The sequence below is a fragment of the Apis dorsata genome, unplaced genomic scaffold (genome assembly GCF_000469605.1).
Source record: "Apis dorsata unplaced genomic scaffold, Apis dorsata 1.3 scaffold_655, whole genome shotgun sequence".
NCBI lineage: Eukaryota > Metazoa > Arthropoda > Insecta > Hymenoptera > Apidae > Apis > Apis dorsata.
Genome location: NW_006263844.1, coordinates 362,835 through 382,441, shown reverse-complemented (window position 1 = coordinate 382,441; position 19,607 = coordinate 362,835). Strand labels below are relative to the sequence as shown.

The 19,607-nt window shown below is 24.5% G+C and overlaps 6 protein-coding genes across 9 annotated transcripts in view; 3 read left to right on the top strand and 3 right to left on the bottom strand.

Moving 5' to 3' along the window:
* The first annotated feature begins 1,378 nt into the window (after window positions 1-1,378).
* LOC102678417 (heparan-alpha-glucosaminide N-acetyltransferase-like) lies at window positions 1,379-4,833 on the top strand. Of its 2 annotated transcripts, none has more exons than XM_006622003.2 (12): window positions 1,379-1,514; window positions 2,015-2,256; window positions 2,337-2,461; window positions 2,587-2,693; window positions 2,777-2,886; window positions 2,994-3,091; window positions 3,173-3,280; window positions 3,339-3,591; window positions 3,664-3,961; window positions 4,051-4,175; window positions 4,247-4,430; window positions 4,501-4,833. In XM_006622003.2, exons 2-12 carry the CDS (start codon window positions 2,125-2,127, stop codon window positions 4,677-4,679), a joined length of 1,719 nt encoding a protein of 572 aa, XP_006622066.1. In that variant the 5' UTR covers window positions 1,379-1,514; window positions 2,015-2,124; the 3' UTR covers window positions 4,680-4,833. The 2 variants fall into 2 exon arrangements, with proteins under 2 accessions (XP_006622066.1, XP_006622067.1); XM_006622004.2 differs by having other exon boundaries at window positions 3,679-3,961; window positions 4,501-4,796.
* Window positions 4,750-6,763, bottom strand: LOC102678730 (DNA polymerase beta-like). The gene is made up of 6 exons (XM_006622006.2): window positions 6,521-6,763; window positions 6,061-6,260; window positions 5,830-5,990; window positions 5,481-5,775; window positions 5,225-5,420; window positions 4,750-5,155 (listed from the first exon to the last, which is right to left on the bottom strand). Exons 1-6 carry the CDS (start codon window positions 6,585-6,587, stop codon window positions 5,061-5,063), a joined length of 1,014 nt encoding a protein of 337 aa, XP_006622069.1. The 5' UTR covers window positions 6,588-6,763; the 3' UTR covers window positions 4,750-5,060.
* Window positions 6,764-7,459: 696 nt separating this feature from the next.
* On the top strand, window positions 7,460-9,601 carry LOC102678865 (metallophosphoesterase 1 homolog). Of its 2 annotated transcripts, XM_031513511.1 has the most exons (8): window positions 7,460-7,478; window positions 7,626-7,770; window positions 7,915-8,124; window positions 8,236-8,398; window positions 8,477-8,608; window positions 8,723-8,857; window positions 8,955-9,186; window positions 9,334-9,601. In XM_031513511.1, exons 2-8 carry the CDS (start codon window positions 7,754-7,756, stop codon window positions 9,501-9,503), a joined length of 1,059 nt encoding a protein of 352 aa, XP_031369371.1. In that variant the 5' UTR covers window positions 7,460-7,478; window positions 7,626-7,753; the 3' UTR covers window positions 9,504-9,601. The 2 variants fall into 2 exon arrangements, with proteins under 2 accessions (XP_031369371.1, XP_006622070.1); XM_006622007.2 differs by lacking the exon at window positions 7,460-7,478 and having other exon boundaries at window positions 7,526-7,770.
* A 2,021-nt stretch (window positions 9,602-11,622) lies between these two features.
* On the top strand, window positions 11,623-14,713 carry LOC102678989 (histone acetyltransferase KAT8). 2 transcript variants are annotated; one of them, XM_006622009.2, is made up of 7 exons: window positions 11,623-11,971; window positions 12,294-12,553; window positions 12,658-12,748; window positions 12,826-12,953; window positions 13,040-13,270; window positions 13,355-13,574; window positions 13,679-14,713. In XM_006622009.2, exons 1-7 carry the CDS (start codon window positions 11,779-11,781, stop codon window positions 13,684-13,686), a joined length of 1,131 nt encoding a protein of 376 aa, XP_006622072.1. In that variant the 5' UTR covers window positions 11,623-11,778; the 3' UTR covers window positions 13,687-14,713. The 2 variants fall into 2 exon arrangements, with proteins under 2 accessions (XP_006622072.1, XP_006622071.1); XM_006622008.2 differs by having other exon boundaries at window positions 13,355-13,599; window positions 13,679-14,370.
* Window positions 14,216-16,075, bottom strand: LOC102679219 (D-aspartate oxidase). The gene is made up of 6 exons (XM_006622010.2): window positions 15,802-16,075; window positions 15,605-15,728; window positions 15,302-15,447; window positions 15,073-15,229; window positions 14,715-14,999; window positions 14,216-14,650 (listed from the first exon to the last, which is right to left on the bottom strand). Exons 1-6 carry the CDS (start codon window positions 15,984-15,986, stop codon window positions 14,537-14,539), a joined length of 1,011 nt encoding a protein of 336 aa, XP_006622073.1. The 5' UTR covers window positions 15,987-16,075; the 3' UTR covers window positions 14,216-14,536.
* A 149-nt stretch (window positions 16,076-16,224) lies between these two features.
* The window catches only part of LOC102679466 (kinesin-related protein 4-like), a 13,087-nt gene continuing 9,704 nt past the window's right edge, over window positions 16,225-19,607 (bottom strand). Inside the window, 5 exon segments of the mRNA XM_031513517.1 lie at window positions 16,225-17,486; window positions 17,624-18,023; window positions 18,130-18,748; window positions 18,828-19,263; window positions 19,471-19,604. Coding sequence (XP_031369377.1) covers window positions 17,190-17,486; window positions 17,624-18,023; window positions 18,130-18,748; window positions 18,828-19,263; window positions 19,471-19,604 — 1,886 coding nt within the window. The 3' untranslated portion in view covers window positions 16,225-17,189.

Sequence of the window (19,607 nt, the reverse complement as noted above, 5' to 3'; positions counted from 1 at the left end):
TCATTGTATTCAAATTATTTATTAATTTTGTAATTTTTTTGACACATGTTATTTGGATTTGTTTGTTTAAATACGAGATACGTATCCAATTATATACTATCGTCATACAATATACTATCGTCGTGTCGCAGTTGGATAAAATTTGAATGAAATTAAGAATAAAATTATTTCAATAATAAGTTTCTTCAATAATTTATTCAAAGCATCGAAAAATCAACCGATGTTACATCAATTGTAATGTAACTACGAATAAATGTCAAGCATTTTAAATAAAATTATTTAAAAAATTTAGTTATTTTAAAGTAGTAAAATAACTATTTTAAAATAACTTTATTTAAAATTTTAACTAGTTACTTTTTTAGCGAACTTAATACTGAATTTTCCAGCTCACTTTGCATTCTACCATTCTATGCATTCTATGATTGGCCAATATTTTTTGTTAACAAAGACGAAATAAAAGTTTTTACAAAAGAAAATGTTGAAGTTATTTACGGAATCTATTATATTAATTAAATGATATTCTTATATTTTTAGAATTTTTATATATACATATATATATACATATTTACCATAAATGTTCATTATAAATTAATCTTGAAATATAATCATTTATTGATAATAATTTATAAAATAAGATTAAAAATAGGATCAAATTGCATTAAATAAATATTTTGTATATAAATTAGAAAAAGATAAGATAATTTAAATAAAGATAATTAAAAATAAACTCGAGTTTGTAACTTTATTAATTAGAGAATGACTCAGAATTATCGATAAACAATATTGTTAATATATTATATATAATATTATAAATTAATAATGAAAACATATTTCATTGTTCATGATTGTTTGATTTTTTGTTTCATTTGTATTAAATTGTTTTACATTTATATATATTTCATATTATCAATATAATTTATATATTGTTATTTTCATTAATATTAATATTAGTAATATATTATTAATATATTAATAATAATATATTATAAAATTATAAATTATAAAATAAAATTTAAAAAATAATATTAATATTAATTTTTTCTATTAATTATGCATTATAAAATATAAAATATTTATAATATATTTGCAAGTAATTTAAATTTGGCGCACTAATGTATCCTCTAATTAAATTGAAGGATAAAAATTCAACATGAAAAAAAAATACAAAAGTTTCATATATAGATATAATTTTTGAATTAATTAATTCTAGTTATTAATTTTTAAAAATTTTTGATTCTATTCTTCAAAATTTATAAAAAATTCAATATATTTAATATTCCAAACTAAATTCAATTGAAATTAATACTAAAATCAATTATGAATGTAAATATTTAAATACATGTAATAAAACATTAGATGACAATAGACTTTGTCATATAATTTTATTTATATTTATATATATTTTTACCCATACTAACAAAAATAAGAGGCTTCCGCCATATTTTCCTGTGTCCATCAATATTCTATCAACGAAGCAACATTCAACAGTTTTGTTTCTTTAATAACGAAATTACGTAAATATAACAATTCGATAGATTAATTATTTTTATAATCTTTAAGTGTCACAGTTGGTTTTTTGAAACAAAAAGTTTCATTCGCAATTTAATATGTTTTGTGATTGTTTTTGTTAATTACATTGTATTTAAATATTCTTTAATATTTGATCATGTCTTTCAATCGATTGTCATTTTTTAAAATAATAATTTATTTAAATAATTTTTTTATTTAAAAAATGACGAAGTTTAATTGATCATATATTCTTTTTCATATTTCTTTCACATACTTCAATCTTTGCAAAAAATAAAAGAAATTGCGCATTTAGTTAAAATGCATTTTCAATTTATGTCAGAATAATAATTTGTGTATGGATTATTTCGAAGAACTATACGAATCAAAGTATATAAGTATATATTCCAAAAATTTTTATATTTTTTTATATTTTGTGATGAAAATAATATAATAATAATAATTATAATATAATATATTTATCTTAATATTGTATATTTAATTTCAGTTATGAATCTATTTTATGGGATAAATTAAGAAAGAATTTGTAAAAATAATTTCTCGTACAAATGTACAATTATTCTAAATAAATTCAAATTTTAGAATATATTTTTCAAAATGATAAACTCAACCCTGAATCCTTATTTAAATTCAAATACTTCACTTGGTATAGATCAAGCTTATTTCAGTATTTTAAATTTGTATCTTAATCCTGTTATATTTTATGCAATAGCATGGGAAGCTTATACAGTATGTATTTTTTTTTTAAATTAATTTATATATTTTATATAAATAAACATTTAAATTTCATTATAATTATTAATTTATAGGGAAATGGTATTCCAATAGCTACTTTAGAACCACATAGTAACACAACTTTGAAAATAAGCACAAAATATCCATTACATATATATTATCAATCTATTGAAGCTGACAGAGTTTATGAATATTGTCAGTAAGTATCTTTTTCTAAATATATATAATATTTGTTATATGTATTATATTTTATATTATATATTTTTTTTAATATATATTTGTTTCTTCATTTATATCAAATTATCTTTTTTATCTTTCTTATAGTACAACTTATACTTTCAAAGAACATGGTAGTTATGGATGGAATATATCAAGTGCTTATTTGTGTTCTAATATTTATGTATTACATGAACCAACAGAGAGCTATCTTCGTAAGTTGTTTTAATATATTATTGCATTTAAAATTAATTATATAATATTAATAGAGAAATAATAGATATTATTTCTTTTACAGCAATTTTGGCAGCTTTTATAATATATGTTTTATTAGCAATTTTATGGACAACATTCAAAGTTATTATACGAGTAATAAGAGGAAAATTATCACCCAATAATATTTATGATGTAATATATTATATTTTTAATATATTAATATATATATATATTAATATAGATATTAATTAATATATATATTATTATAATTTTATTTCATTTATTCAATTTCATTTTAGGATTTAGATAGACTTCAAGAAGCAGAAAATGCAATAAATTTAGTAGTTAGAACTACAAAATTCAGCACAAGAATACATTCAGTAGACACATTCAGAGGGTATTTTTATATTCTTCATACATTTTCTTCATAGTTGTCATTTGAGATTCATATTATTTATATTAGAATTATTTATTATAGAATTGCTGTACTATTGATGATATTTGTGAATAATGGAGGAGGAAAATATATTTTTTTCAATCATAGTGCATGGTTTGGACTTTCAATAGCTGATTTAATACTTCCTTGGTAAGGAATTGTTTGTATCATAATTAATATTCTAAATAATATAACAAATAACTTACAGGTTTGCATGGATTATGGGACTAATGATAACTGTTTCAAAACGCACAGAACTTCGTTTAACAACTTCACGTATTAAAATAACTTTATACTGTCTTCGACGATCAGCAATATTGATTTTTCTTGGATTGATATTGAATTCAAAGGATAGTGAATCCCTACACGATCTTCGTTTTCCCGGTGTTCTTCAATTATTAGGTGTATCGTATTTTGTATGCGCCATATTAGAAACAATTTTTATGAAACCTCATTCTCAGGTTAGTGTATAGACTTTTTTATCACATAAAATTTTTATATTTATTTGATAAGTATCAAAAATAACTTATTAGGATATCTTACACCAGTTTGGCCGTTTCGCTATGTTTCGAGATATTTTAGAAAGCTGGCCTCAATGGTTGATTATGGCTGGCATTGTGACTACACATACTTTGATTACTTTTCTTCTTCCTATATCGAATTGTCCAAAGGGTTATTTTGGTCCTGGTGGAGAATATCATTTTCGTGGAAAATATATGAATTGTACTGCAGGTGCAGCTGGTTATATAGATAGATTAATTTTTGGAAATCATACATACAATCATACAGAAAATTTTCTTTATGGTCAAATTTTACGTTATGATCCTGAAGGTAAAATGATTAAATATACATTATTAAATACAATTATACAAAATATTATTTTATATATTGTTTAATATACGATTATAATTAACTTACAGGTTTGATGAATACTATATCAGCTATATTTATTGTATATTTGGGAGTTCATGCTGGTAAAATTCTATTATTGTACTATCAATGTAATTCTAGAGTAATTAGATGGTTTTTATGGACAGTATTTACGGTGAGAAATTAAAAATAAATTTTTCGAAATATAAAATACTTTCCTTTGATGAAAAGAAGATATTTTTGTAGGGTATCATTGCTGGAATTTTATGTAATTTCGAAACTCAAGGAGGAATTATTCCAATTAGTAAAAGAATGATGACATTATCATACGTTTTGATTTGTTCCAGTTTCGCTTTCTTATTGTACGCACTTTTATATATCCTTATCGATTATAAGCAATTTTGGAATGGAGCTCCATTTGTTTATGCTGGTACATATAAAAATTATTGTATACAACTATATTTTTCATATAAAATTACATATTCATTATTTTTTTATAGGAATAAATCCAATTTTTCTTTATGTTGGTCATGTTCTGACAAAAGGTTTATTTCCATGGTCATGGAATATTGCTTTTCCATCTCATGCATCTCTTCTTGCTATGAACTTATGGACAACAAGTTTATGGACAATAATAGCATATCTTCTTTATCGGAAAGATATTATCATAACAGTCTAAAAATATATACATCAAAATGTTACATCAAATATATTTATGGCTTAATACGAATTAAACATTTCTTACTTACAATTTAACACATATGAAAAAAAAAACATAAGGTAACGTTATTATACATAAAGAAAAACAATGTTTATAAACAGGGAATAAATGGCATGTTTGCATTTGAGGACGTTGTTAATGTTAGTTAACGAATATCGAGCAGGAAAATAATTATATTAGCTTTAAATAATTTTAAAAATGTTATTTAATTTTATAAATAAAAATAATAAATAAATATTTATTTTTTTCATTATTTTAGTAGTAAGGAAAAATAAAATTCATTGATACATAGTATATAAGAAATTCTTAACATGTACTAAATATATATATCATTGCTTATTATGAATTACGATCTTTTGGCTTCTTGTATGGCAATTCTAAAATTCGAAAAATATCTTCTTCACATGTAATTTTTTCTGCCTCTCCTGGAGTTCCTGCATCACATAATACATATATATATATGTGTGTGTGTGTCGTAAAATTTTTATTACATTTTTCTATACCTTCAGATGTAAGTCGTTTTAATGTATATTCATTCAAAGTATAATTTTTTTCCAAAGCATGTGCTCTCATGCTCTTATTAAAAAGATCGCTTCCGGTAAAATAAAGTACAGCACAATAATATTGATCATAAGGTACAAATCGAATATCAAGTCTTCTAAATGGTTTTTTATTTTTGCCGGGTACTTTACAAACACCCTAAAATTATTGACTTTTAATATTTAATATTGTCTAAATTTAATTAAATGTTTAATATACCATAAATTTTGTTGATCCAAGAGATATTGTATCTACAATTAATTTTTTTTTTTCAAGAGATCTTACAACATTTTTTAAAACTGAGTTTTCTTTCTTTAATTTTTGTTCTTTAGATGTATATGCAGGATATGTTAATAAAACATCAATATCTCCACTATCTTCTTTTTCACGTCTATAACTTCCACAAATGATTATAATATATTCTTCATTCAACTCTGCAATAATATCTTTCATAATTTTTTCAATTTGCTCAATTTCCTTTCTGGGAATTCTTTTCTCAAAATCTTCAAAATATCTAAAAATAATTATATTATAACAAAAATCAATCTATTCTCTATTATATACATACTTCAGCCCAATTTTTTGATGATGATTAAGCTTTTCCTCATGTTTTTTTAAATCGTCTAAAGTCTTAATACCAGCAGCTAATAATTCTTTAGCTTTTGCAGGTCCAATACCAGATACACGTGTTAATAAATTTATTGCAATATTATTCTCATCTTTGTTAATCTAAAAAAATATTATAAATTTAAAAATTAATAAGAAACTTGGATAAGAAATAATTAAAATAAATAAGTACATCTTCTAATTTTTGTAATTTTCCAGTACTCAAAAACTCATCAATTTTTTTAGCAATTTTTTCTCCTATTCCTGGTAATTTCTTTGCCTCTTGTCCACTTTTTATTCTTTCTGTTAATCCACTTAAAGTTCCAGCTGCTTTGCGATAGGCATTATACTTATAAATATTTTTGCTAACATTTCGTTCATAATTTGCTAGCTCTGTAATTTCATTATATAAATTCTATATCAATTGCTAAAAGAAATTAATTAATAATATACATACTTCAAGTTTTAAATAATTTAAAATTTTATAACATAACATAAATATTAAAAATTAAAAATTTTATGACATAAAGATTTAAAGTTACAAGTAATTAGATTAATAATATTATAATTTATTAAGTGATTAATTTATTAAATGATTCTTACTAATTTTTCTCAATAATCTTAATTTAATAAATATTTAATAAATAATTCACCTATCAGAAAATCGCATAAATCTTGATTCGGATTTCCTGCGTTATCATTGGCCTTTCGTTTTCCCATGATAAGAATAATATGAATTCAATTTATTAAATTTCACTGATTAATTTTTATAAAAAAAGAATACAAAACAGAATCAATTCACGAGAGAGACAAGAATAGCAAATAATGAGAAAACTGGAAATAGGATAAAAATTAAGAAATCAGCGCCATCTTCAGAATGTTACAAAAACACATAAAAAAGGACAGAAAATAATAAAAGAAAAATAGAGAGAATAAGAATTAGAATAAGAATTAATCTTTTGCACCATCTTTGAAATATATCATTTCAAACATTTTTTCAAATAATCATGCTTCTAAAAGCAATCAAAAGATGACATTAATAATCAATTCTTATTTTATTTCACTTTTTGTTTTCTTTATTTATACTTATTTTTATATATAATTATAGATACAGAACCAATTCAATTTTTATTATATTTTTTTCAAAACTTATTTCTTTCAATATGTCTTAATTTTTAAAAATATATATTATTAATAATGTATATTATATGTCGACATTATAAGGTATCTTTAGAATGATGATTTCACAAAACATAGTGTACTTTCTATATAAGAATGTTTTATCGTTCGGCGGTAATGAATTTAAATTCTATAATAGAATATTTGTTTTATTTCTTTATTTCTTATTTCTTTTTAATTTTATATTAATGATATTATATTATAATTTAATTTCAATTTCAATCATTATCAATATTGCAATCTTATTTTCAATAATATTGAAAATGATACTGCAATGGTAAAAAGATTTCAATGCCTTTAAAGCATAGGACAAAAAATTGAATGTTAGATCTATTCTATATCTCTTCTGTGATACCTTAGTGTTTTGTAAATATCGATTTTATTCAACCAAGCATGATTCAAATGAAATTCGTGTATATTATTTTAATTTTTGTAAGGATAAATCAATTTCAAGATCGAATATTCGATTATTGCACAATTGTCTATATTATTTAACGTGATAATTACAAATATGGAACTAAGAAATTTACTTCTCATAATTGCATAATCTATAATTAATTAAATTATTGTATATTGTAGATGAACGAGAATATGTTATAAGTTTTCTATAATTTGAAGTAAAAATATTTGAATACAGTAAAAAATGAATTAATTTACTTCGATTTTAAAATTACCAATGCAATCAAACAATATTAGAAATCTTAAAAATGTTACGACGAAACAGGTGAAGTGTGATCATTATATAATTATTGAATCATTACTTTTAATTAATTTTCTTGCCAATTATTAGAATTATAAAATGGTGTATTATAATTTTTAATGTTCTTGATTTATTTTAATAAAATAATTTATTTAACAAATTATATAGATTGAAGAATAGGATGATTGCAATTGGTTTTCTGGTGTTGGCTGCTGTAATTTACAATGAATTTTCAGTGTATGATATACAAAAGTTAAAGTGGTCGACACGAGAATGTTCAGAATGTGTCAAGGTACTATTTGTTGCCGATCCTCAGATATTAGGAGAAAAAAATGAAAATTACTTTGGTTCTTGGATAGCACGATGGGATAGTGACAAGTACGAATAATGATTAATTTGTTATATAAAATTATAATTCTTATATATAAATTTGATTTTTCATATAAAATATAAACATTGACATTTTGTTCCACAGTGTATTATTTGCAGGTACTTAAAAAAAACATTTTCCAAAGCATTAGATCACTCTGATCCGCATGTTGTTATATTTTTGGGAGATCTCATGGATGAAGGTCATATTGCCAATGCAGATAATTTTAAAGCTTATAAAAGAAGATTAGATTCCATATTTGAAATGCCTAATCATATAATGGTATATCATATATTAATAATCTAATAAATAATATTATTTATAATATGAAACATATTAAAATAACTTTTATTTTATTAGAAAATTTATCTACCTGGAGACAATGATATTGGGGGAGAAGAAGATACAATTTCATCCAATATTCACAAAAGATTTAATTTTGCATATAATCAACCAGACACTTTAGTTTATAAAACAGTAACATTTTTCAAGGTAATAAAAAATATATATAAATATATAATATAATATTTTAAATATATATATATAAATATTTCAAATATATTCTAGATCTTATTGATGGATTGTAATATGCATATTTTTTATTAGGTAAATAGATTAACTCATACAATACCAGAAGCACCTAAAGATGCCTTTCTTAATGATTATGCAGAACGAAATACAACAAATGTTGTACTTAGTCATATGCCTTTATTGTTTATGCCTGGTACCTTTGTTCAAAATGTATGTCAAATTTATGCATTTATTAAAAAATAATAGTATTTTCAATTCTTATAATAATTATATTTTACTCTTATTAATAATTATATTTTAATATTAGGTACTGAAAGAATTATCTCCTCAAATTATTTTTACTGCACACGAGCATAAAGCTATGCGTATCAGTTTAGATACGGCGACAGATCAATTAAGTGAGATATGGGTTATACCTCCCTATGAAACACCATTATATCAATTAAGAATGGATGTAGGTGATATTCACGAATTGCAAATACCCACTTGTTCATATAGAATGGGTACTCCTCATACGGGTTATGGACTTGCTTATATTGGTAGAAAAATTATATTCACTTATGAAATTATCTTATAATCTTATATATTATATATATATATATTATATATTATCTTATATATCTTATATATATCTTATATATTATATAATTTTTTTCTCAATTATATTTCATGGTTTATATTTTTAGATACACAAGAAAAGATAGTAGAATTTACAATTTTATGGCTCCCTGGAAGATTTCCTCAACTATGGATTTATATTTTTGTTGGAATATTTATTTTAGCTTTTAGTATTTGCATGTGTATTTCCAATTATTGTACAAAGAGTCATGCATATAATCGTATGTCTTCGATATAACAGCGTATAATCAAAAATACATTATTCAAATACTTCATAAAATTTGAAATATAATTTGACATCAAAGATGAGATAAAGATCCGTCCAATGTAAGTGATTCTATTACCATCTATGTCAAATTTCTAATAGAATAATGTGATGATAATGTGATGATAAAATTTCTTATTTCATGCCTGAAATAAGAAAAATTTATTTATTATCAATTATAACATAATTTATAAAACATTCTAAACAATTAATAACTTTAACACTTAAAAATAAATAATTCATGATTTCATTATTTATTTAATTTAATTTTAAAATTTTATTTAAAATATTTTTATTAAAAATATTTTAGTATAGCGTATATTTATTCGTTTTTGTTTAAGTATAATAATTTTTACAAATTATAAATTTGAATAAAATATTAATTATTTTTAATATTAATAAAATTGAATTTAATATAACTTGTATATAATATATGAATCTATGTATTTATCTATATATTATGCTTTATAGCTTTATTTTTAGTACAATATTTAATATAAATGTATATTAAGTGCTTGCAAAAGTTCGTCAAATTCCAAATAAATGGAAATTATTGCGAATTGGCAATTTTATTTCTTCATGGAGCAAGATGCTTATTTATAATTTTAAAATTTATCTACAGCATCTTGAGTATATATTGAGTATATATTAATTTTATTTTTATTATAGGTAAAAGATAAAAAGATCACAAATAGCTATAAGATGAAATTTGTTGTTTATGATAATTCATAATTTTCATATTGCTATGAATATTCTATAACAATAACTTTCATTGCCTTAAAAAATATATTTTTTAAGGCATTTTTTAGAAATGGAATTGAATAATTTTTTAAAAGATGAATTGTAGAAAGATTGTAGAAATTCATAAGTATTTTAATTAAAATGAATATATATGCTTTTTTCATTATGTGTGTATATTGACTAAATAAATTTAAAAATCCAACGAACTTCTGTTGACACTTGATAAACTTAATATAGTTAAAATTCGTATATTTCCTATTTAAATATATTAAGAGATTGTAATCGCTATATTAACATAGCGCAACTGTTAATTTTTTTAGAAGAGAGTTTATATTTGTGTGTGAAAATATATTGTCTAAAATAAATGTTATTGTATACGTTAAAGTTTGATTATTTTGATTAGTTTCTATAATAATAATTATATCTAATTTATCTAATTGTAAAACAATTTAAAAAATAATATAATTTTATATCTTGATGACTTAAAAATGAATTGTAAAATATTTAATGCAATAATATAATATAATTTTTAAAATAGATCCCTCAAAAATTCCGCCATATTATTTGAAATGAAAATATAGAAGATCCAATCATCGATTTTTTATGAAGATAAATTTGACAATAATAATGTCCGAACACAAATTAATATAATTAATTAAGTTACTAGAAATTACTAATAAATTACTAGTTTCAAATTCTCGCAGTTTCCCGCAATTTCTCAATTTTATGAAATATTTGTTTTTTATAATATGCCATAGTAAATCAAATAAACAAAGATATTACATACTATTATTTTTTAACTATTTTTATTATATGTTACGAATAATAAATTAATTAAGTTAATTAGAAAATTTTGAAACGAAATACAATATTGTTAGCTTAAATCTTAATTCAACTCTACGTTGTGATACTTATCCGAGGAGATAAATGTTTTAAAAATTGTTTTTATTGCTTCGTTTATTTGTCGATAACATCGAATGCAAAAATGAAAACAAGAATGAGATATATTTTTTTTTATCATTCGAGATAAAGCGAATTCGGTTTGAAGAAAAAGAATTTTAATAACTGATAATTTTTTTACATTCAAACGAAAAAAATGAGAATTTAAAAAGACAATAAAATATGATTAACGATTAGTAATAATTAATATTGATATAATACTGATAAAAGTAACATAATATAATAACAAAAAATAATTTAAATAAACAAAATATTTTTTAGTTATACATTTTTCCTCAATAAAATTATGTACATTATGACAATTTTGCATTATTTGAATATATTTATAATTTTAATTTCCAAAAAAAATATTCACTTCCGTTTAAAATGCTTCGATCTAGTTTCTTTTATATATATATATATAATAGCGTATATATATGTAATATACGTTGTGGAGAATTTCATGGCCGCATTGGTTGCGTTGCATCAGCAAGTGCAATGTTCATCTATTTTCGGTTGTCTCGTAGCGGTAGATCGCTTCAATGATCAGTGATTTTTAATTTGGAAAATGGCCGAATCAGAACAAAGGAACAAAGAGAATTGTATCGTAGGATCAAAAGAAATGATGGTGAAGCAAGAAAAGCGTGAGAACACGTTGACGAATGGCGGGAAAGGATCTGGGGATGACGCGGACAGTCTCGAAGAATTACCTCTTGATATTGGTGAACATTATCTTGTTCGCAGATCTGATGATTCCTGGCGTAAATATGTATATTATCATGCAATCATTTTTATGTTATTATATATAAAGAATAATTTAATATTAATAAATTACTTATTCGCGCACTTTTTTTCGCGATTTTGTACTTATGTTTGTACTACCGGCTTTATCCTAATAAACTATACTAATGTTTTGCAAACATTACGAACGATATGTGTAATAGGTGATTTATTTGTTATTAACATTTTATTTTTTTATTTCTATGATTATTTCTTTCGATTATAAATCATAAGTTATTAATGAAAAATATAAATTAAAAAAAAAGAGTATGATATTAACAGAATTTTTTCAATTTCATATAGATCCAGCAGAAATTATTCAAACTCGATATAACGAGAGTGAAAGCCACTATGAATATTATGTTCATTATGAAGGACATAATAGAAGATTGGATGAATGGGTGCCTAGAGATAGAATTATGTCAAGCAGATTTGATATGAGTGATAGAAGTTGGAAAAGTGGAGACAGAAATTCTGGTACTGATTTATTGGCAGATTCATCAGATCGTAAGATTACAAGAAATCAAAAAAGAAGACATGATGAAATTAATCACATTCAAAAGGTGCATATATCATTATATTTTATATTATCATTAAATTAAAAAATATATATTTTTAAATTAAAAATATATATTTATAAACAAAAATTAATATTTTTTTATTGTAGACATATGCCGAAATGGATCCTACAACTGCTGCACTAGAAAAAGAACATGAAGCAATAACAAAAGTCAAATACATTGATAAGATTCAAATAGGTAAGCATTAATATATATTTTATAGTACTAAATCTTATTTGAAAAGAATCTCATTATTTTCAAAAGTTCATTTCTAGGAAAGTATGAAATTGATACTTGGTATTTTAGTCCATATCCAGAAGAATATGGCAAGCAACCAAAACTATGGATTTGTGAATATTGTCTTAAATACATGCGTCTTGAAAAAACTTATAGATATCACATGGTAAAAAATTTTAATATTAAAATATTTAATTCTCTACAAAAATAATTAAATAATTCTATAATTAAAAATTGGAATTTTCTTTTTAGAGTGAATGTACGCATAGACAACCAGTTGGCAAAGAAATATATCGCAAAGGCACATTAAGTATTTGGGAAGTGGATGGTAGAGAGCATAAAATTTATTGTCAAAATTTATGCTTACTTGCAAAATTGTTTTTAGATCATAAAACACTTTATTTTGATGTTGAACCATTTCTTTTTTATATTCTTTGTGAAGTTGATAAACATGGAGCTCATTTAGTTGGTTATTTTTCAAAGGTATATTTTTTATTTGATTATATTTATAATTTATAAATTGTATTTATAAATTAATTGTATTTACCATATTTGATCTACATACAGGAAAAAGAATCACCTGATGGTAACAACGTTGCTTGCATTTTAACTTTACCGCCGTTTCAAAGACAAGGATATGGAAAGCTTTTAATCGCTTTTAGTTATGAATTAAGTAGAATAGAACAAACTGTTGGTAGTCCTGAAAAACCTCTAAGTGATTTAGGAAAATTATCATATAGAAGTTACTGGAGTTGGATTCTTTTAGAAATTTTGCGGGATTTTCGAGGTACTCTTAGTATAAAAGATCTGAGGTAACTTTACTTAAAAAATGATATAAGTTAGATCAAATTATATGTAAAGAATTTAAATAATTATTAATATAATTTTCAGTCAAATGACAAGTATATCACAAACAGATATTATATCGACTTTACAAAGTATGAATATGGTTAAATATTGGAAGGGTCAACACGTAATTTGTGTAACACCTAAATTAGTTGAAGAACATATTAAAAGTAGTCAATACAAGAGACCACGGTTAACAGTGGATAGTAGTGCACTTAGATGGGGAGCTCCACCACGAAAAAATGTAAAACCTGGCAAAAAGTAGCAGAAATCAAATTGTAATTCAATGATTTTTATTATCGTGAGATTTGATGATTTAATGTGTTTAGTAAACACTTGATAAAAAAAAAGTTGCACTTGATAATATGCAACAATATTCTTAAATTTGGTAAACAATTTTTATGCGCATATGCGAATTTATATAAAATATTACGTGTATATTTCGCTAATATGCATTGTAAGACTCGTATTTGACTCGTGATGAGTAAACATGATTGATTTCTAAAGCTTCGTTAAATCTTCGGAGCGTAAAAATACTAAAGATGTAGTAATATATTCTCTAAATAATTTAATTTTTTTTTCGGTAGTACACAAAAAAAAGATAATATACTGATATTGACTCGAAATACCATGTATTTCTTAAGATAGAAGAATCATTAATTTTTGCTGGAAATTTATCAGTTTTGCAATATGTGATTATAATCTCAAGATACAAGTATATTGTGTTTCACATAAAAGAAAAAAAAATAAGATTGATAATAATACCATGCAGTATTAATCTGTATTAATGATTTTATTATATACATTCATTAATAATAAATTAATTATTCATGAGAAAGAAATTATCATAAAATAACCATAAATATAATTAAACTTTATCATCATTACACAATAATTCATTATTTATAATTTTGAAATAGATGATTTATGCATTTCTTTTGCCAATTTAATGGCATACTTAGCAGTTCCAGGTGCAGTGCACACTCCGTAACCTCCATGTCCATAATTATGCACTAGCTGTAACATAATTTTGATCAATTAACGAAAACATTCATAAATAAAATATTCAATTGAAACTAACGATAGCTTTAGAAAATCCATTTACGATTTGTTCCCTTTCCACTCTGACATTGTTTTCTCTATGTGGTCTTAAGCCAACTTCTATCTTTACAACTTCTGCTTTTTTAATATTCGGTAAGAAGTTTTTACATCTATTATGAATTGCTGTAGATTCATACAGACAAGGTTTTAAATTTTCAGAATCAAAGTTCCTCGAACCACCTAGAGTAACTGTACCATTAAAACCTGGTATAATGTAAGTATCCAATTCGCCATAAAAAAATGTTTTCAACCATGGCGCATTTACCTATTTTTTTAAAATTAAAAAATTAAAATATATTTTATATTTAAAAATTAATTCTATGTTAAAATAAATATACTTTAAGTATTTGACCACGTATAGAAACGAGACGTTTATCATTGCATAAAGATCGTGCTCCGAGACCTGTACAATTCATAATTAAATCCCAATCGGATACAAGTTCTGTTAGAGAATTCAAGTTTCTTTCTTTCAATTTAATTCCACTTATTTCTAATCTAAGAATAAATATTTATTTAAGGATATTTAATTTGAAGAAATTATGTTAATTAATAAAGTAAATTCGTTACTTATTACGTGCCCATGGCAGATACAGTTTACACTCTGTGAGAAGAGTTCTAAAAAATGAGCCATACTTCCAATTACCTTCCACTAATTCAAATTCTTCATCAGTGGCTTTTCTATATATTGGCACTAAATCTTCGATCCAATGATTCTATTGTAAAAAAAAAAAAAAAATTAATTTCTTTTTAACAAAATTAAAAATTTGATAATGATATTCTAATATTATATTCATAATGTATATTTTCAAATATATTATAATATTCTTAATGAACATATTTAAAAAATATTTATAAAAATTCGAAATAAACCTTAACAGTTTCTGGTGAAGAATTTGCAAATAAATAACCGGATATAGCGGTTATACCAGCAAAGGAAGCTTCGTGAGACTTTCGAATATCATCGTAATATTCATACGAATCTCGTATCCAACATCTAAAAAAAACATTTTAATTAAAAAATATAAAAATTTTAAATATCAGAAATAAATCTATCTTTACGTATGAACCTTGTTATTTCTTCAGTTGGTCCAAAATATGATGAACCAACTCTAAATATTCCAGCTGCCACATGACTAACAGTATTATTAAAATCAGAAGCGAAAATAGTAATTTCAGCATTACGTAATTCATGTTTTAATTGTAAAGCTGTAGTTAAACCAATTATTCCACCTCCAATTATAACCACTTTCATTTTTTCGTATTTTTTTTAATAATTAATTAATAAACAATATTTGCTTTTCAAAGATTCCAGTAGAATATAACAATTTATTAATTATTAAAAAATATTATTAAGAATAACTAATATTGTTTGATAAGATTCTAAAAATTGTACATCTTATCTGTTGTTAAAATACTCTTGTTCTGATTATATCATGAAATTACTTATAGCTGCAGTCGATAATATGTTCTGTTAAAATGAACTCGCAAGATGTATTAAAAGAATTACGTTTATTTTAATACAAATTGACATTTTCCAAAAAGTTGTCGTGGTAATTCAAATATTATGGGCAGTTAATTCTCTTATTAAAGATAAGATAACATCATTCAATGGAAAACGTAAAGGTGTGATTACAGCATAAAAAGAATTTAAGATTTCTGCGCGTTAAACAATGATTAATCGAGATATGTACAACGAATGTTAAAAATTCAGAGAGAATAGTTAATTAAACTTAGCTTCATTTTCTTATTTATTTGTCTTATTTATAGATTAATATGAAATTTGATCTAACCACATCTATTTTCCCGCATATATACAAACTTTAATTTCAAAGAAAAAAGAAAGAAAGAAATTGTATCAAGATCTCTTTTTTCTTTAAAACTAACGCCTAAATCAAAAATAATTTGTAAACTACAAAAGTAAAATATACAATGATAAGTTCATTTGCCTTACGGGTATCTTACATCTTCAACAATGTAATTCTTATTAACAATCGGTCCTCTTTTGTATAAATTACATTGTCACGCGTTACAATTTTTCATTGTATCTCGGATCTCTTTTTTTTTTCGACTATTTGTTTTTTCGTATCGAAAAATATATAAACGTAACGCGAATTTTTAGAGATGTGGACGCAATGGAATAGAAGTCGTATGCGAATTCTATTCCGAAAACGATTAATATCGCATCACAAAAAATGAAGCTATTTACAATAAGCAAACAGTCGATAAATTTGTCACTAATAATAATACATTATTTTTTGCGTCTACGTTCTGCGCAAATTTTAACGATCTTACAAAGCCTTTGTATGTAAGGCCACACTCACGATTTTTCTTTTTCTTCCTTTTTTTTTTTTATTTCTCCATGGAGAAATAAATATTTGTATAGTGTTCATTTTACAAGCTTAATGTCTAAGATTGTTATATGTTAAAATAGAATGCTACCTAAAATACAAAAATCTTACGCTTTACTGCAAGGCTGTATGGTATAATTCAAAGGAGGAGGAGGAACTAAAAGAGGCAACGGAGTAGGAGGTGGAGGAGCTTGAACAGTATTCGAAACTGTAGTTGCTGATTGAGCTTCACTGTTACGAATATTAACATTGTAAGCAGAAAGATAACTTGGCCAAAGATGTGGTGGTGGAGGAGATCCAGGAGGTGGTGGCGGCGGAGAACGATCATCTAGTTCGTCCGAATCATCCATCATCATTGCCGTTAATGGAGTGACACGGGGTTTCTTTATTTTTATAATTTTCACCTAATAAGCATAATTAATAAAACAATAATTTGATACATAAAAATTAAAAATTTACGTTCTAACTTTTTTTTATCTTTTGAAATAATTTAATAATTTTAAATGAAAAATTTAAATTTACAAATTAAGAGAATACTAACCTTTACTTTTTTTTTTGCTTTTGGAGGTCTCACTCTTTTCTCTTGCTTTCTGCTCTTCCTAGAACTGGATCTTCGAACGTCACGAATTCCATTCCGAGCAATTATAGATGTGGGTGGTGGAGGGGAAGGCATATCTCCTTCACCACCACTAGGACTGGTACCTTCTCCAGGCTTGATTCCATCTGCAAATTGCACTGATTTTTTACTTCTTTGTTTCCGCTTATTCAATTTTGCTAACTTTAATTTTTTCATCTGAATCTTGAATTTGTTTGATTTATTCTCAGCTTCATCTTTATTAGATTCCTTTTTATCTGATTCTGGACTCTCTTTATCCGTGTTATCTCCACTATCATTTTCAGGAGTAGATAAATCATCTAAGTTACCATTAGGAACTGATGTTCTAAAATATATTTATTTATATATGTATAAATTTGCATGTTTATATTTATATCTTAAAAATAGTATAAATATTTTTTTATTCCATACAAATATAAATAATTGCATACCTGAAACCTGATGCAACTAAGATTCCTTTCAAAGGTGGTGGAGGCAACTCTGGCCATTCTTTGGATTCTGTCTCGATTTGAGTTTTATTTGTTTCATCTGTTATTGTTGCAGTAGCTTCATCAACATCGTTTTTTAATTTATTTAATCGCAACTTTTCATCATCATCTTCTTCTTCTTCTTCGTCATCTTCTGCCTCTTCCTCATCTTCTTCGTCATCTTCCACCTCAGCTTCTTCTTCCTCTTCTTCTTCTTCATCCTCTTCAACAGGCATTTCTTCTTCTTCTGTAGAAACAGAAGATGCAACAACTGGTGTTTCTTCTTCTTTTTCAAAAATAGTAACAGAAGTTTGTTGCTCTTCCACATCACATTGTTCTTCACCTTCTAGAAGAGCCTTCAAAACACATGGATCTAAACCCGTATTTTTTTGCTGATTTGCATTTTCTGTTTGGCGCATGTTACTTTTTTCTAATAATTGAAGAGCGCGACGATTAATTCGTTCAATTCGTCTACGTTCTTTTTCTTTTCTTCTAATCTCGCGCAATCGTTTACGTTCTTCCTGTTCTTTTCTGCGTGTCTCCAAAATAACTTCGTAGTTATAAACTGGGAGAACTGGTATTTCTGTAAATTTAATTATATAAATAATTATTTATATTTTAACAATATATGTTTATCATAGAAAAAGATTAAATTTACTTACTTTGTGATGTCACTTCAGTTCTTGCAAACGTTGATTGTGATGCCGGAAGTGGGACAGGACCAGGGACAGGTACAGGAACAGAAATAGGTAATGGAACCGGGGACAAAGTAGAAACTGGTGTCGAAGTCATGGCTGGTGGAACGGCCGGTACAGGCATTGGAACAGGAACTGGAACAGGTACAGATATAGGAACTGAGGGAACCGGAGAGGGTTGAGGGACTGTCGCGGAGTATATCATCCCTGCTGATTGATCGATCGAAGAAGACTGTCCGCCGCTCCAGTCTAACGATGTCGGAACAACTTGAAGAACATTACCTACGCGAACTACTTGACTTGAGCCTCGTACAATCGGTGTACTCGAGGAATTGCTTGAGTCTCTATGGGTTGCTGAGACTCCATTGAAATCTGCAGGTACAACTTGCAATACATTGCCAACCTGTTTGATATTTTGTGAAAATATATTATTTTTTGATCTTTTTACAACAAAATTAAATAAAACAAAGATAAACAAACAATAATATTAGTAATATATTATATTTAATTTTATTTAATTATAAAATAAAAATTAAATTCATAAAATTTATTAAATAAAAGATTTTTATATAAATTAATATTAAATTTATATAAAGAATTAATTACATACTTGTAAAACGGTAGGTTGCTGGCGATATAACATCTGTTGTTGTTGCTGAGGTGATGATGAATAACATACATTTGAATTAAAATTATCTGCATAATCATTTGATATTCCTGTTCCATCTTGTTGCTTCTTAATACCTA